The sequence below is a fragment of the Opisthocomus hoazin genome, chromosome 15, assembly GCF_030867145.1.
Source record: "Opisthocomus hoazin isolate bOpiHoa1 chromosome 15, bOpiHoa1.hap1, whole genome shotgun sequence".
NCBI lineage: Eukaryota > Metazoa > Chordata > Aves > Opisthocomiformes > Opisthocomidae > Opisthocomus > Opisthocomus hoazin.
Genome location: NC_134428.1, coordinates 377,190 through 395,119, shown reverse-complemented (window position 1 = coordinate 395,119; position 17,930 = coordinate 377,190). Strand labels below are relative to the sequence as shown.

General features: G+C 44.2%; 1 protein-coding gene across 1 annotated transcript in view; it reads left to right on the top strand.

Annotated features, from left to right (window-relative positions):
* LOC142363298 (myosin heavy chain, embryonic smooth muscle isoform-like) overlaps window positions 1–15,612 on the top strand; it is an 83,776-nt gene extending 68,164 nt beyond the window's left edge. Inside the window, exons 2-16 of the mRNA XM_075436810.1 lie at window positions 757–802; window positions 1,492–1,615; window positions 3,869–4,040; window positions 4,808–5,020; window positions 5,122–5,260; window positions 6,017–6,226; window positions 6,715–6,927; window positions 8,232–8,393; window positions 10,053–10,181; window positions 11,420–11,508; window positions 11,758–11,881; window positions 11,989–12,197; window positions 13,042–13,150; window positions 13,529–13,701; window positions 15,468–15,612. Coding sequence (XP_075292925.1) covers window positions 757–802; window positions 1,492–1,615; window positions 3,869–4,040; window positions 4,808–5,020; window positions 5,122–5,260; window positions 6,017–6,226; window positions 6,715–6,927; window positions 8,232–8,393; window positions 10,053–10,181; window positions 11,420–11,508; window positions 11,758–11,881; window positions 11,989–12,197; window positions 13,042–13,150; window positions 13,529–13,701; window positions 15,468–15,612 — 2,257 coding nt within the window. The remainder of the gene's footprint in view (window positions 1–756; window positions 803–1,491; window positions 1,616–3,868; window positions 4,041–4,807; window positions 5,021–5,121; window positions 5,261–6,016; window positions 6,227–6,714; window positions 6,928–8,231; window positions 8,394–10,052; window positions 10,182–11,419; window positions 11,509–11,757; window positions 11,882–11,988; window positions 12,198–13,041; window positions 13,151–13,528; window positions 13,702–15,467) is intronic.
* The last annotated feature ends 2,318 nt before the right edge of the window (window positions 15,613–17,930 follow it).

Sequence of the window (17,930 nt, the reverse complement as noted above, 5' to 3'; positions counted from 1 at the left end):
AGTTGTTTTCTGAGCAGGTATGATGCAGCTTTGCAAAATTCACATCACTTAGCTGAGTAAACTAAACCTTTGCTAGCTGCTTTACAGAACTCTGTCAAAACCTGTTATTCTTCACTAAAACAGTGCTAGTTGCTAGTTATTTAAATTAGTAGACATAAACGGAAGAAGTGTGCGTCTCTCTTGGTGTGAAAATTTCTTGTGGTCTGAGTTTCACCACCGCGTTTTCTCCCTAGGCTCTCCGGTGTGAAGCTCAAGATTGTTAAATTTGCTGACTGAGACGAGGGAATAGGGGAATTGAAAATTTCTGCGTTTCTGCAGAAACTGCAAATTTGGATTTTGGGGATTTTTTTGTTTTGCTTTATTACACTCATGTTCCATTTACCCTTTTTTTCTGGCAAAAGTTAAAGGTATTCCAGTTTTTTAAGACTTTGCTTCTCATGTGGACGGTAATTCTTGAAAGAAAGCTTCTGTCTCGATTGTAGGATTGCCTTTCTTAAGTACTTGAAGTACAGGGCAAAAACAAAGCCACAGGCTCTGTAAGTATTGCTTTCCTCTTGGTTCTTTCATAACCTTTTTGATTTTTGAAAAATAGTGATGATCTTATCCGTAGAAAAACACCTTGCAGTGACTAAGGCTGTCGAGACAGTTACTTGGTGTTGTGGGTTTATTTTTGTTGTTGTTTGTCAAAACTGTGGAAAGCAGGGCTGCTGGAGGCCCGGCCAGTCTGACTAATTGAAGTCTTGCTTGTCTTGCAAGCCCCCCTTTCTGTTTGTTGGAGGACCAAAATTCCAAATTTCTGAAGGTGAGACCAGTATGCGTGGTGGAGATTCTGCTCTTAAGTGATGGTAGTACCAAGTGATAGCTCTCAAAGCATTTCAGGCTGCTGTTGCGTTATCTATAGAGTTTGCGCCTGAAGACTTGTGGGGTTTGACCAAGTGGAAGCTGAGACACTGAGAGCTTTAAAAGGGAGATATTTGCCATGCATTCTTTCCAATTCCATGGGTCTTCCAAACCTAAGAGCTGGAAACAGTGTTTATCATAGCTACTGTTGTTCATTGCAAACAGACTTCCAAAAGTGTAAAACAAAGGCTGTGCTAAAACCAGACCTTCTGTGTGTTCAATTCCAAGTCTCGCTTTCTTGGAAAACAAGTGTTCATGTATCTGTACGGTTCCAGTTGATCCGTAGTATTGACAGGTCAGTCACTTGAAATGAAATCTGTATTATATCTGGTGTATGAGAACCTCTGTATGGATTTTGTATATTCAGTTATTTGTGTTGCTTAGAGACTATTGTTGTGGAGTCTCCTTCTCTGGAGATATTCAAGACCTGCCTAGACTTGGTCCTGTGCAGCCTGGTCTGGGTGACCCTGCTTCGGCAGGGTTGTTGGACTGGGTGACCCACAGAGGTCCCTTCTAACCCCTACAATTCTGTGATTCTGTGGTTCAAATTCTATTGTAGAAGTTATTCTTTCTCCCCTTTCTCATGGCTAGAAAAAGAAGCTGATGGAGGATCCAATTGCTGAATGTACTTCTCAGCTGGCTGAAGAAGAAGAAAAGGCCAAAAACTTGGCCAAATTCAAGAACAAACAGGAAATGATGATCACTGATTTGGAAGGTTTGTTCTTGCTACTTTTGCCTGTTAACAAGTTGTACATCATGCGAGAAAGGAGTGGATCACTTATTACAGTGTATGCAGTATCTGGTCCAGTCTGCTAAGTGTAACCTTATATGTAGATACCTTAATAGCTTTTATCTAAATCTTGAAAGAATAATTTATTGCTTGCAAGCCTTGTTGCATTTGGCTGCTCAGTCTTTCTCGTGTTTAATTTGTTAGCTTTTCATTTTTGAGAATCCATTTTATTTAATGATACACTCCAGAAATTCATGTTGTTGCATGCATCCCTTAGTAACAAGGTAAAACATCTGTCTCTTGGGAAGGCTCTACACTTTTCTATAGTAACACATTAGAACAACACATTTCTGGAAAAACGTTAGTAGGCATTCATTAGTCTTCTAATATTTTTTGAATAAGCAAATCTGAATTGTTCTGCCTTTCTTGATGCTTTGTTTATCTAAAATGGTTCAATTTCTTTGGCCATTTATTTCTGATTGTTTTGCCTGTGTTGTCACGACTGGATTAGCCCTATATGTAACCTTTCATGATGTTATGGTGGGTTTTTTAATTACTTATGGTTGTAAATAGGTATTGTGCAACATTAATATACTGCCAAGCCAAAGTTGCAAAATATAAGGCAATGTTGCTATCTGCCCTAATTTGGAAATATTTTTTTCACTTACTGTTATGGGTTGTCTTACTACATATTTTAATACTGATGCGCTTATGGAAAAATACCAAAGTTTAGTCTTATCTGTGTAGGAAGGTATTGAAGTAATATGAATAATAGATGATTGATGTACCTTTTATTTAAAAAGCCTATTCAGGGACTTTAAGATGGGCATAAGTAAGCTGTACTCATTGGAAAACAATGCTTGAGTAGTTGTGTACTTAAATTGGGACTAGTGTTTCTGAAGATACTTGACAGATGTGGTTGGTTATGGTGCTGTTCCCAGAGTGATGACCTTAGAAATGGAAATTAAAGCTTAAATATAAGGCATGCAACTGCTTGGCTAGTAAAGCACAGTAAAATGATACTCTCTGAGACAATTCAAGAAGCCATGAAGGTCACTCTGCTAGGGTCTTGACACTGGTAAGTACTGAAATTTGGGGGGGGGGCAACAAAAACCCACAAAACCCAAAAAAAACCCCACTAATTCAGTTTACTGTGAGTTTTCCCCATTGCGAAATTGTGTCTTATGACACTCTTCTGTCACCTGCCAGAAATACAATGTAAAAACAGAGAAAAGTGCTATTTTTTTTTTTTTTTTTTTGAATGAGGAGCTGTTTAGAGAAAAACAATGTTACTTCAGATTGTCTGGAAAATCCCAAATACCCCTCGGTAGCTCTAAGATATGATTCTTGAACATGGCTCCGTTTCCATGTAGAAGATGTCCTGATCTTGTAGCAGGCTTAGGAGGGGTGTGAGAAACCCCTGCACTGAGAACCCACAAAGTATTGAACAAGTCTAATAACTTACATTTATTCTAATAGATGTTGAATTGTGCTAATGCTATGCTAAGCAAAACCTTCCTGTGACTTCAATATATTACATACCTGGTCATTAGCTAACTGTAGACAATGCAGCCAATAACTATCTTAATCAGACCACAGGCAGATCATCTAAATGTATTTTATTGCTAGGGCACTGATAACTGGATGGTTTTCACAAAGAAATACCTTAGGGCAGGAGTATCTTGGCTACACAAGGAAATTACTGGAGGCTATCAGGGTTGCAAAGTCTTGCTAAATATCAATGGGATGTGAGTTAGTGGTACAGATACTTGCAAAAAATGTTTATCCAAGTTTTCTTTAAGTTACACTGTTTTCCAGTAGACCTTTTGGAGTCTAGCCTAGCCCTTCCACAACTATGCAAGTCATAATTTTTTCCAGTCTGTAGTTCTTCATTTTTGAATCCTGATGTCTGCGATCACCTGGCCGAGCAGCTCAAACTGCTCTTCTGTTAGATTCTATTCCTTATTTTTCTGTCAACATGTGATTATGTTTGTTACCTAACTTCAAACTTTTTTCTCCAGTCATTAACTTTTTCTTGACTTTCTATCTGAATCATGCAGTTCTACTTTGCTATTTCATCTTTCCCAGTCACCCTTCCAGCTGCAGTCTGGAGAAAGAATTGACACAGTGTATATTAAACTTCCCACCCTTCTTGCTGTCCCATTGCCCTGCCCCTGAACCTTCTGAGGATAACAACAGGAAAAAAATGCTTACAAATATAATCCTTTACTTCCATAGAGGGCTTAAAAAAGGAGGAGAAGACCCGTCAAGAATTAGAAAAAGCTAAAAGAAAACTTGATGGTGAAACAACAGACCTACAGGACCAAATAGCTGAGCTGCAAGCCCAGATTGAAGAACTGAAGATCCAGCTGGCCAAGAAAGAGGAAGAACTGCAGGCTGCTCTTGCTAGGTCGGATCATGATGGAGCTTTATGACTACAGAAGTGTGGTAGAAACCTACTTTCCCAGACAGAATTTCAGCTGACTGCAAACTGATGAGTTAAAACTGGGAGTGTTCAAGCAGAAGCCAGTTCATGTTTGTACTACAGCATCTCCAGACACCTGTGTGTTTTGCGTAGACAGGGCAAAAAAGGAACTCAATCTTTCATCACCATCCTTGCTCTATAAAGCTCCAAAACCAATGTTTCATCAGGGCTTAATAGCACTTTGGCTCTGGAAGCTTTTTAGTCTCCCAGAGTTCAGCCTCAGGAGGGGGAAAAAACATGTAATCGTCGAGAGTGTTCTTAGTTGGTCCAAATACTGGATAATGTCTGTCCAACTCAATCAAAGATCTGTGTGGTAGTCTCGCAGCCACATGTTATAAACTAAACACCACCTGAGTTTTCTGAGTAATGATCTCTAACTTTGCAGGAAGAGACAGTCCTACAGACAAGGGTGCATTTTTGGGAGTGTTGAGGTCTACAAAACTGAAATACCTGAATGCAAACTGGAAAGCTTGATCATTCCAGTAGTGCATCTGTAGTACCTGGGGCACTGTGCTCATTAGGATCTTGAGAATAAGAGTGCAGTAGTGGCTTTGTCTATGAAATTTTAGGAGGTGGATTTTGTTCAAGTGGGAAAGATGAGTTATTTTTTCGAGTACATAACTTATACTAGACTTATGAGAAGAGATCTGAAGCTATGAAATATCATTAACTGTTGTGGTTCTGTTTAACAGAGGTGATGAAGAAGCAGTTCAGAAAAACAACGCACTGAAAGTGATAAGAGAGTTGCAGGCTCAAATTGCAGAACCGCAGGAGGATCTTGAATCTGAGAAGGCATCTGGCAACAAGGCGGAAAAGCAGAAAAGAGATTTAAGTGAAGAGCTGGAGGCTTTAAAAACTGAAGTAGAAGATACCTTGGATACCACTGCAGCACAGCAAGAGCTGAGGTAAGATCATGTGTCTGTATAAGCAGGCACCATTAAAATTCACCTTGAATTTACAAAAGACTAAAATGTTGATTTTTGATAACTATTGATGCTTCCTCTAGGACAAAGCGAGAGCAGGAGGTAGCTGAACTGAAGAAAGCAATTGAAGAGGAAACCAAAAACCATGAAGCACAGATCCAGGAAATCAGGCAGAGGCATGCTACTGCCCTGGAAGAGCTCTCTGAACAACTGGAACAGGCCAAAAGGGTGAGCAGAAAATTAATTACAGAAATACATTTTTCAGCTTCAGGACTTTTAGAAGTAACATCAGTGGCGTGGTCACTTCCAGTGATATCTGCAGATCTAAATTGTCCTCTGTACATACTTAACTACTGCAGTTGAATCAAATATATCCTGCTGGTTTGAACATATAGCAACTTTTCAGATAGATGCCAAGACTATCTAAAAGTGTTTGTTAGACCTGGAAACAGTGCACCTAGAGATAAGTTGATGTAGTACTTTTGTGGGAATTCTCGAGCAGCCTATGTGCTTATTTGGTGAAAAGCAGTTCTCTGCCTAAGCGAACTGCGGAATGGTTCCAAATAAGGTAATTGTCATGTCGACACTCACAAATGTGAGTACGGACACAAACTGTGAGTACGGGTAGCATAAAAGTTCTTCCAGCAACTCTTCACTTTATGCTTGTACCGTGACCTCCAGTGCTAGATATCTGTGGAGTATCTTGCTGATTTGCAGAGTTCTATTGTGTCTCTGGTAACCCCTGCCAGAGCAGAGGAAGCGGCACACCTGGACAACGTGGTTCCTACTAGTGCAGCTTCAGTGTCTTTGTTCAGAAGTAGAATTAATCCAACACTGCCAAAAAAAAAAAAAAAAAAAGTATCTCTAGCTTGTAAAAAAAAAAAAAAAAAACACTTCAGTGACTAAAACACCTCTGAGGCAGGAAGGACCTGATTATAGAACTGATGAGATGGATTAATTGTTTCTTATATTCAGATGCTGGCAGAAGAAAAGAACATTTCTGCCAGATATGCAGAGGAAAGAGATCGTGCTGAAGCAGAGGCAAGGGAGAAGGAAACCAAAGCACTGTCTCTGGCTCGGACTTTGGAAGAAGCCCTGGAAGCTAAGGAAGAGTTTGAAAGACAGAACAAACAGTTGCGGGCAGATATGGAAGACTTAATGAGCTCGAAAGATGATGTGGGCAAAAATGTAAGTAACTTTCCAGACCCTATTTTGTTATGAACTGCACAGGGAACAACACAGGAAAATTCCCTGGTTGGAGAAGTGTTTTTGACACAAATATGGAACGTTTTGAGGCTGATTTGTAACCCAGAATTCTGGAGGAATTAATGCTCAGAACAAGAGGGTGGTCTCTATTAAGATGAGGCCTGTTCAAAAGATGTGAAGACTTGGAGAGCAGCAGTTGCTGGCCAAATGCCTAATGGCACTTGTGCTGGATTTAAGAGCTTGTCTTACTACTACTACTTTTTCTCTGTGAATATTGCACAGCTCATCTCTCCATTCATCTGCACGGATGTTTGTTTGGTTCTCTAATCTGTATCTTAGAGATGCTGCTCTCCCTGTTCTGATTGTCCAGTTTGGAGCATCACAAAGTGTAGTGTACTGAGTTCATATAATGTCTACTTTTGCTGTTAACTGCTGATTTGGAGAGGGTCTGATTAATGTTTGTGGCTTAGGTCCATGAACTGGAGAAATCAAAAAGAACTTTAGAGCTACAGGTTGAAGAGATGACGACTCAGCTTGAGGAACTGGAAGATGAACTGCAGGCCACAGAAGATGCTGAACTTCGTTTGGAGGTGAACATGCAAGCTATGAAAGCCCAGTTTGAGAGAGATCTGCAAGCCAGAGATGAACAGAATGAAGAGAAAAAGAGGATGCTGGTTAAACAAGTATGTATCTTACTGTGCTTCATAGTGGGAAGGGCGTGATGTTCTTTTGACAAAGCTCTATGGCTTTGAGAACTTGCTACCAGGAAAATAAAACTCTGTGCTTAAAGATCCCATCCTATAGAAGTCCCAAGCACGGATCTTTACCCACAATACAATAGGTCTTGTTGTGGATTAGCCACTATTCATGTTAGTCTGCCAGTGATGGTCCTCCAATTCAACTGTACCTTGCCTCCAAAGCACTCAACATGCAAGTAGATTTGGCTGTTGCTGCATGGGTGTCCTTCAAGCCCGTCCTGTTTGGTGTACAGCAACAAATCCATGGATGCCGACATAGACTGAAAGACTGTAATTAAGTGAACAGTTTCTTAAATGAAAAACGTAGCAAAGATTCCAGATTTGCCAGACTTGAGTCTCTTCAGATCTGCTTTACGATACTAGAATTCTAAAGAAATGCCTTTAAAATTTCATGCTTGTAGGAGAAGATAGATCTAAATTAACATTTCTAAAGCTTTAAGGAAAAAGCACCTAATATTTCAAGATTTATCACAAGAAAACAAAAACTTACTGAGAATTACCTGTATAGAGATCTCCTAGAAATAAATAAAAGCATTGACCTGGAAGGCTTTTGAAGTTCCCTGCAACGCTGAATTGCTATTGTCTTGCACTGGACAAGAGCTCCTGACCTGGCCTGAGGAGGGAGGCTTGATTCAAAAGAAACATATTCCTTCATGTTGGTAACCTGTGGCACTTCTGGCTCACTTTTATTGTTGTATGAGTTCATCTTAGTTCTTGTTAGCTGCTTTCTTAGATACTTTGCTTCTCTGTTTTCTTTTGAAAAAAAGAAAAGTTGTTGGTGTATACATTCTAGTAGCACATCTGTTTCAAAGAGAATTATTTCTTTTTTTTTTTCTTGAGAATGTGTGGTGATTCTATGTCGTATTTTCCTCTTAGTGGTTCGATCAGAATTAGCAACATCTGCCCCCAAGTCATACCTAAATGTAGACAGATGTACTGGGCCAGAAGCTGATCATGAAGTAGCTGAACAGATGAAATGGAAATGCTTCAGATGCTGAGCTCTTTTCTTTATTTTCCTTTTGTCAGTTCAGAGATCTCTGCTTCCAGTTTGTGGATTTTTTTGCCGTCTGCAGTGTCTTCCCATGTAGCTTGAGTTCTGTAGGCTCTTCGAATCGAGTAATGCTAATTCTGATCTGCAAAGGCCTTTTGGATTCATCAGCCGTTTTGTTAGGATTTTGTGTTTGCTCTGTTCCTGGAGCTTGAGCCTGTTAAATCCCTTGATTTCACAGGTGCGAGAGCTGGAGGCAGAACTGGAAGATGAGCGCAAACAGAGGGCTCTTGTTGTGGCAGCCAAGAAGAAAATGGAGATGGATATGAAAGACCTGGAAGGTCAGACAGAAGCTGCAAACAAGGCTCGAGATGAAGCAAGCAAACAGCTACGTAAGCTCCAGGTAGGCACAGCAAATCAGCTGAGCTACTTTCCCTCCTGCTGACAGTCTGTCAAGGGTGCTGCTTTTCGTTACATGCATTTGTAGTGTGAAGGCAAGAAGGAGTATCAAACTCAGCTATGCTGGCACACGTCACAGTATCTGGCCTGAACTTATCAGCCGCTCAAAACTCCTCTCATCCTTTTGTTGATAAGGAGTTAAGATTGTCCCCCACGTACTTCTATTCAATAGTCATCATTTTCAACGCTTTGCATAAGGATTTACTGAGGATTGCTTTTGAGGCTGAATCTTTAAAATTTATGGTTGTTTGTATCTTTGAATTTACTGATTTCAGCTCAGCTCTTGCTGATTGCTACATCCTCTAGTTGAGGAAGCCAAAAATGTTCCAGAGAAATAGGAGGAGTAAATTTTAGTTGCTTTGAAAAAGCTCCAAGATGCCTATTCTTTTTAGATTGGCAAGAAGAATCCAGTACTTGTGTCAAGGATTTATTTCCCATTCCCAGAGAAATACTCCGTCTTTAGTAGAGGTCAGTTTTCCCAAGGCTTTCAGTGCCATGGCCCAAAGCTGCAGGAGTATGAGGCCGTGGCAAGACCATGTAAAGCATAGAGCAAACTGCATTGCCTTTCTGCCCTGTCCACTCTATTCCTTGGCAATCCTACTTCAACTGAACTGAATGAGGGCAATTCTGGAACTTGGTCCAGGCGCTGGATGAGAAGGGAATGAAGATTAAAGCAAGAAATGCTGGTACCTAGCAGTAGCGGCTTCTCTATTCCCAGAGGCTGAGTCAGTTACAGAGTTCATACCTGATCTCTGTACACTTTCATGCAAGCACCTGAAATAAGTGGTCTCATGACTAGTGGTATTGCGAAGATGCAGGTACAACTTAAATGCAGTTTCTCTAGCTTTATTCTTTTAGCATCTGAAGTCAAACTTGTGTGAATTAAGATATCAGTCTGTGTTAAGTGTCTTACGGGAAGGATAAGTATGTGCTTCTACGTTATATGTGCAAAATGGTGAATTGTGGTACTTCTACACTGAGAAGTTTCTTACCTTGAGTACTTGTAATAGGTTTTATCAGTCAATTTAAGTAAATAGGTTTGTTTTTTTCCAAGACAATTGCAAGAGCATTACCTATCTACTACAAAGGTATCTCTACTACCTCTACTAGAGGTTTTTTCCTACAAGAAATCTACTAATAAATGAAGTCTTCTAATGGGATATTTCTGATGAGGAGTGAGTGATGGAAAGATGAGAAAATGAAGGGTTTAGACTGAAAGAGGGTAGATTTAAATTGGATATAAGAAAGAAATTCTTCACTCTGAGGGTGATGAGGCACTGGCCCAGGTTGCCCAGAGAAGCTGTGGCTGCCCCCTCCCTGGCAGTGTTCAAGGCCAGGTTGGATGGGGCTTTGAGCAGCCTGGAAGGTGTCTCTGCCCGTGGCAGAGGGATAGAACTCTGATCTTTAAAGGTCCTGTCCAACCCAAACCATTCTATAATTCTATGAAAATAAGAACTGAAAATAAATATATTTAAGTGGAATGAATCCACTTTAGGAGGAAGGTCTTGCCTCCTAAGGGCAAAAAAGCTTCAGAGCTACTAATAAATCTTGTGGTTGTCCTGCTGTATCATGGCTTATTCTTTCCTCTGCTCTCCAATTGCAGGCTGAAATGAAAGACTACCAGCGGGAGCTAGAAGAAGCCCGTGCATCCAGAGATGAGATCTTTGCACAGTCCAAAGAAAGTGAAAAGAAGCTCAAAGGTCTTGAAGCAGAAATACTCCAGCTCCAAGAGGTGAGATTGAAATCCAAGAAATCTGTTTTTCTTTCTAGAGAAAAGGGGAAGGCCAGAGTGTGTTTGTTTTTTTTTTTTAAAAAAAAAAAGTAAAAAGCCATTCAGTGAGTTGAACAGAAAAGTGGGAGCCTGGAGATGTTTCTCTTCCTCACTGCCCCAGGTCATTAGTGAGCTTCTTATAGCTTTGTAGGAATCCTTCTAGTAGTCTGGACTTCCTTTCCCTGCCTGGGTAGCAGGGAAGCCTTACTACTGCTTAAACAGATTTCAAGCCTCACTAAAATTTGCAAGGTGGTTTGAGAGTCTCTGGAAGCTGTGGTGCACAGTTGTCAGTACTAAAACTGGTCACTGGAAGTATATAAAAACCTAACAATCTCTCCAGTACCTCAGTGGACCATGTAAGTCTGTGGACGTTTATCTCTCTGCTATCTGAGGTCCTCATCCCTTTCTTTTACGGGCATCTGTTCCCTCATTGTTGGCAATTCATGTAAGAGCTCCAAGTCGTGCTACATATCGCTGTCACTTATCTCCGATTATCTCCGTTGTCTGCCACAAGGTTAAACGTTTGAGGTTTGAAGGCAACAGAATTGCCTTGTGTGAGAGACGGCCTCTTTTTGCCCTGTTAGCTGCAAAGGTTGAAGCAATCACTCAGCTTACACTGCACTTAATGTTTGAGACTTTTACCTACAACTTACTAGAGCTTCTCCATGTCATTCTTTCACAGACTTCAAACTTGTCAGTCTTGCACTTGCAGTGCATTAGATTGTGTCCTTCTTGGTGAATGTCTGGGTGTTTCTACCACTCAATACAATTTCACAATACAAGATTCAGCGCTGTTATACTTTTGTGCTAAAAATTCATTTTCTATACTTTGCTTTCAGTCATGCTACGTACTCTGTAGGAACCTAAAAAATTTGCTTAATTTAGTGCCCACGTTATACTTAATGAACTAGAGCATGTGACAGAACGGTTTTCTCCTCCTGCTTAGGGCTTGAATGTTACTGGCCTTTTCAGGGGACGGGGAGAAGTAAATTCATAGTAGTCATGTGGCAGTTACGGGAGGGAAAGATCAAGGTGATGCGTCCTGCTAGCTTTTACAGCTGTTGGTTCTGTTTATCCACTAAAAGACCTCAGCGATATCACACTTCACAGCATCTCCCAGAAGTTATTAGAAGGCATAATTTTTTGCAGAAGTTTTGAGATTCCTAATGCTGTAATGAATATTTCCTAAACCTTCACAGGAGTTTGCTGCGTCTGAAAGAGCTCGTCGTCATGCTGAGCAAGAAAGGGATGAGTTGGCTGATGAGATTGCAAACAGCGCTTCGGGAAAGTGAGTCATCAAATGTATTAATTGTGCATCTGAACAACTTCAGGCACCAGCAGCTGCAGTTCTTGGTAGCCTGCTTGCAATTTCTGTATTGACCTGTTGTCCCGATAAAAATTCCTTCTTGTTACAAAGAGAATTGCTTACACAGTAGCTTCTCGTTACAGTTTGGAATGTCTAAAGTATCAAAAGCAAAATAGCAAGTTGCTTTGTATCAGATCTGAGCGTGTCTTGACCCAAATACTTCTTTTCTAGGTCAGCGCTGCTGGATGAGATGCGCCGGCTGGAAGCTTGGATTGCACAATTGGAGGAAGAGCTCGAGGAAGAGCAGAGCAACATGGAGCTTCTCAATGAGCGGTTCCGAAAGACCACGTTGCAGGTGAGTCCGTTGGTGGCAATGCTGTAGGGGCAATCTATGTTTCAGTGTGCAGATAAGTGGAGGATCTGAATAGCACCAAATGATCTTCTATCCTTCTCCTCTGAAAGGTTGACACGCTGAATTCTGAGCTAGCTGGGGAGCGGAGTGCTGCGCAGAAGAGTGAAAATGCACGGCAGCAGCTAGAAAGGCAGAACAAAGAGCTGAAAGCCAAGCTGCAGGAACTGGAGGGATCTGTGAAGTCGAAGTTCAAGGCAACAATTTCTACTCTAGAAGCCAAGATTGTGCAGCTAGAAGAACAGCTTGAGCAGGAAGCCAAGTAAGGAGAAAAAAAAAAAAAAAATCTGTTTGCTTGTGTTTGCCATGTCTGAAACCTCTGTGCCTTAGGTTTTTGTGGGGATGAGATATGAGCTTCCGGCAAAGGCATTGGGGTTTCTGATCAGGAAGCCTACTGTTTGGGGGACACATTTTGACAAGAGAGCTGCAAAGTAACTGGGGTTGAAATTTTCAGAAACTATTTGCTCCGTAACTGAAGCTGCTGAATTAACTCTGGACATTAACCAGGTGAATATGTTGACTGGTAGTCCCAGGATGCACAAGGTGATGCAGAAGTTTCTTGAGACAAGATGAAACATCGCCTTGAGACACCTGGTCTCTTTGGTTAGAGGAAGCCAGTTGAAGAGCTTAGGTGTGACAGCTTCAGTTGGTTGAGATGAATCCTGTACTCTGCAGAAGTCTTTCTGCAGTGAGCTCTTCCTGTCTATCCTTGTCATCTTGGTCCTCCAAATATATGTATTTGTTTTAAGCTAGTTCCTCCCAGAGTCTGAAGGTCTTATAACAATCTTTTTTCTTTTTGTGCTTTTGGCTCTATGGGAGGAACATGTTACTGGTTAGCAATAACTCTGTAAGAAGCACCTTGATATCCCTCTTTTGAGCCTGCATACCATCCTGGTATTGCTCCAGTGCTAAGGCTTCATGTTTTCAAAGCTGCATCCCAGCCAAGCACCAGCACGCTAAAACTGTTGCTGCTGTTGATGGTGGCAGGCGTGTTAGGAGAACTCAAGTATCAGTTACACCATGAGGCGAGAGCCTTTCAGAAGGAACAGATTTTGTCTTCCTGGCCTTCAAGTACTGGGACAAATGACGGCTTTTGATTATTCTAGGGAAAGAGCAGCTGCTAACAAACTGGTCCGTCGTACGGAGAAGAAATTGAAGGAAGTCTTCATGCAGGTGGAGGATGAGCGTCGACACGCAGACCAGTACAAGGAGCAGGTAGGTGGAAGGGCTTAGATTTTGAGGCCTATTTCTCAGAAAAGGTAAATAAAATCATACTTTAAGTAGAAAGGGCTTGCTAAGAAGCATGTTAATGAAAAGATGTTGGGGAATCTATCTTGATGACTAAACCACTAGAGTAGTTCCCAGTGGTCAAAACCTCCCCGTGATAGCTCTGATGTGACGGTCCGTTACGCATCCTGGTCTCCCAGACCCAGGAGCTCTGCAGTGTTTCCAGGAGCCCGGGCTGGAATCTGCAGTGAGGCTGTGCTGGTTCATCTCCAGCTGGAGTGCTGGGTGGACAGGACATTGGCTAACTCCTGGTCGTGGCGTTGCAGCTGTCTAGTTTGATCCTGAGTGCCTGGGTTTATATTTCAGATGGAAAAGGCAAATGCCAGAATGAAGCAGCTCAAACGCCAGCTGGAGGAGGCTGAAGAGGAAGCCACAAGTGCAAATGCTTCCCGACGTAAACTTCAGCGTGAGCTGGACGATGCCACAGAGGCTAACGAGGGCCTGAGCCGGGAGGTCAGCACCCTGAAGAACAGCCTAAGGTAGGTGGTGCCAGTGGCGGTGGGCAGGGTTTGTCTGAGCCCTCGTGTGCCCACAGACTCTCCGCAGTGCATCCTTGGGGAGTATCCAGCTGTGGCGCTGCTGGTGTTAGGGATGTTCAGCTCAGGAAGTGTGGGCTGGATGAGTGCTCGGTGCAGTGGATTGAGAACTGGCTGAATGGCAGAGCTCAGAGGGCTGTCATCAGCAGCGCCGAGTCTGGTTGGAGGCTGGTAACTAGTGGTGTGCCTCAGGGGTCAGTACTGGGCCCAGTCTTGTTTAACTTCATCAGTGACCTGTATGAAGAGACGGAGTGTACCCTCAGCAAGTTTGCTGATGACACCAACCTGGGAGGAGTGGTAGATACACCAGCAGGCTGTGCTGCCATTCAGCGAGACCTGGACAGGCTGGAGAGTTGGGCAGAAAGGAACCTGATGAGGTTCAGCAAGGGCAAGTGCAGGGTCCTGCACCTGGGGTGGAACAACCCCAGGCACCAGTACAGGCTGGGGCGGACCTGCTGGAGAGCAGCTCTGCGGAGAGGGACCTGGGTGTTCTGGTGGACAACAGGTTGACCACGAGCCAGCAGTGTACCCTGGGTGCCAAGAAGGCCAATGGGATCCTGGGGTGCATTAAGAGGAGTGTGGGCAGCAGGTCGAGGGAGGTTCTCCTTCCCCTCTACACTGCCCTAGTGAGGCCCCATCTGGAGTGCTGTGTCCAGTGCTGGGCTCCCAAGTTCAAGAAAGATGAGGAGCTACTGGAGAGAGTCCAGCGGAGGGCTACGAGGATGGTGAGGGGACTGGAGCATCTCTCCTACGAGGAGAGGCTGAGGGAGCTGGGCTTGTTCAGCCTGAAGAGAAGGCTGAGAGGGGACCTTAGAAATGCTGATAAATATCTGAAGGGTGGGTGTCAGGAGGACGGGGCCAGACTCTTTCCAGTGGTGCCCAGCGACAGGACAAGGGGCAACGGGCACAAACTGAAGCTGAGGAAGTTCCAGCTGAACACGAGGAAGATCTTCTTCCCTCTGAGGGTGACGGAGCCCTGGCCCAGGCTGCCCAGGGAGGCTGTGGAGTCTCCTTCTCTGGAGATATTCCAGCCCCGCCTGGACGCGGTGCTGTGCAGCCTGCTCTGGGTGACCCTGCTTGGGCAGGGGGTTGGGCTGGGTGACCCACAGAGGTCCCTTCCAACCCGCACCATTCTGTGGTTCTGTGATTTTTCCAGTGGCTGGTACCAATCCCCTTTTTTTCCCATACCCACTCCAGTGGGAATGTCTCAGCATTTTCCTTGAGAGCAGCTCTTGGAGATCAAGGTCTCTACCGAGTACAGATGGGAGACAGCAGTGGTGAGGTTGCTGCAGAACAAAACCATCTCGGGGGCAGAGAGAGGCTTATAGGAGCGGCAGGAGGGGTGCAGCGCAGCGCTGCACAAACGAGTAGTTGGTATTATTTTAGAGACCCTGCTGTGTTTAGGACTTGGTCTGTGCTCGGTGCTTGTACAGAGGCAATATTTTAGGTTGCTTGGGACTTGCAAAATTAAGATGATGGTACGCGCTAAGCAGGAATACCAGAATACCGGAATGTTTGCGCACAGCCTGTCTTCTCCTTGGTCAGAGAAGGGGTTTCAAGACCCTGTGTGTGAAATTTGCCCCGTGGCTGGGGGCAAACTGTTCCCCCATGGTTCAGTGCGGAGGTCTTCCCGGAGCAGCCACCAGCATGGGGCCGTGGGCTGTGGGCAAGCCACGACCCTTCATGGATTGTCTGGTTGCTGTTCGCAGGAGTGGGGGCCCCATCACCTTCTCCTCGAGCCGATCTGGGAGACGCCAGCTGCACTTCGAAGGGGCCTCGCTGGAGCTCTCGGACGACGACGTGGAGAGCAAAGGCAGCGACGTGAACGAAGCGCAGCCGGCGCCCGCCGAGTAGAGCCCCGTCTGTACCCTGCTTCAGATATAGTTACAACTGCTTTTTTCCTGTAGTAAATAAAATGGAATTGTCTCTGTTCAGTGCATCTATTTTCCAGATACTCATTGTATAGCCATTTTATAAAGCATCATGTGAAGGATGGAACTTTTTTTTTTATCAACACGGAAACTTCATTCCCAGAGGGTAGGTGGTTGGGGCAGACCCGTCGTCATGACTATGCATGCTTTGTTGTACAGACAGCATCCTTCCGTTTCTCCTGTGCTCAGGCGGCCCGTGGCTGTATCGAGTCTGGTGGATCATTGAAGACCAAACTGCACCTGTATGTTTTTTTTTTCTTTTCTCCTAATTGTTGTGATCAGCACACAATCAGCGAGTGAACTGTGAAAAGGCCTTGGGAAGTGTTAGAGGGAGATGTAGGGATGAACGAGTAGCGTCCATTTTTAACCTGCAATACCCTTTTGAAGTGTTCTCAGCACCTGCTTCATCAGTTAGCGTTCCTGCAGTACAGGCAAACTGAAACAGCATCGCCGTTCCTCATCTGTACAGTACTTCTGCGTTTGTAGAGACCCGCTATCACCACGCCCGACAGATCTGTGTATATATTAAGGCTACTATAATGTGAACACCAGTGGAAAACAAACAGACAACGCAGGCGAAATTAATTTATTAATTTAGGGCCGAGTGAGTTAGCCTTCAAGCCGCAGAGCCGAGCGGCTGCACGGTGCGTGGAGGCCGAGGCAGTGCGGCGGCTCCGGCGGGAGCGGCTCCGGGGCTGCGCGGGGCGGGTGCGGAGCCGGCGGTGACAGGGGTTCAGCGATGGATGTTGCCTGCCTAGGAGTTGACATGCCAGTGGATGTGAATCCTTTTTGTTGTTGTGTTTTGTTTTTTTTTTTAATTTTGAACAGTATTACAGCGAGTAGTTAGCATTCTTTTTGTTTAAATAGCTGAAAAACTGACATTACAGAAAGTGCCTTAGACACTACAGTACTAAGACAATGTTGCATATATAATTTGCCTATATAACAATGATTTAATGTATTTTGACTGTGCTTCATATCACGTACCTCTCTAGTCCAAGTGGTATTATTGATATTAGTGACAATGAATCAGTGTTAACTAGGAACCTTCCTCTGCCACATACTCAAAAACCGTGGATTTCCTTTTTTGGTTAAAAGCTTTAACATCTGTCACAAAGGTTTTGGTGTGTGTGTTTGGATACTTTTAATCAAAGTGGCTGTTGACCACCAGGCATCTGAGTGCAAATATCTTGTTTTCTTGTATACCCATATTTCTAGACAATGATTTTTGTAAGACAATAAATTTATTCATTATAGATGTGGCCGCCTGCTACGTTTACTTACAGGAAGAGGTATCTCCTGAGGCTGGCGTAGACCTTAATAAACAAGAATATGACTGGAAGCTGCATTTACCCTTCTTCCGCTTTTGTTTGCTCAGGGATTTTTTTTCTCTTTTGACCTAAACACAGCGTAAATGGCCTGGTCAGGGCTGAGCCTTTGTGTTGCCATTAGAGTCCAAAGTCCCCTCCTGCTGACCTGCAGGGCTGGGACCCAGGCAGAGGCCCCATAGCTGCCTTCAGCGGGGTCTGGGCTTTCTGCTGGGCGGTGGAATCTCCTGTTTCGGAGGTCCCATTGTGCAGTACCTGCTCCCCTGGCCCAAGGCAGTGATGGCGTTGGGTAAGGCCAAGGCTGGCACTGGTGCCCTGGGGCTGGTCCCTGCACAGAGAAGGTGGACCAGCGTGGGGAGCTGATAGGAGCAGGGAGATGGTGGGCTTAAAACTGGAGTGAGAGGAGAGGGGTGGGGGAGAGCAGGAAGCCCCTGCCTGGGCTCTACAGTCCAGGGCTGCTGTCAGTGGTCCCTCTGGTCCCAGTAAGCCTGGGCTGAGGGAGCCTCCAGCACCGAAGAGCTGCTGGGGACCAGAGCTGATCCCAGGCACCTGCTCCTGGAACCACCGACTCTGCACCTCCAAGCACTGAGTTAAAACGCATGCAGCTTATCATTGCAAATGAATTCATTTACCCATGACCAAGGTGGGGAATACGACCTTTTCACGCCTAGTGGAGAAAAATTGAAACAATTTATGCACACGATAAAGACGTTCTTGGCCATAACCCTGGACGCAAGGAATGGGGCAAAGCAAAGGTGTTCAGCTGAACCTCACCAGACCTCTCCCCTTCCACCTCTGCCCGGGCAGACGAGGGGTCCTATTTCAGCGACAACCAGCACTCCCACCATACTCCACGGCCGCAAGCGCGTGACCCAGATAAAAGCCTGGAGCATTGCAAAGCACGTTACAGGAC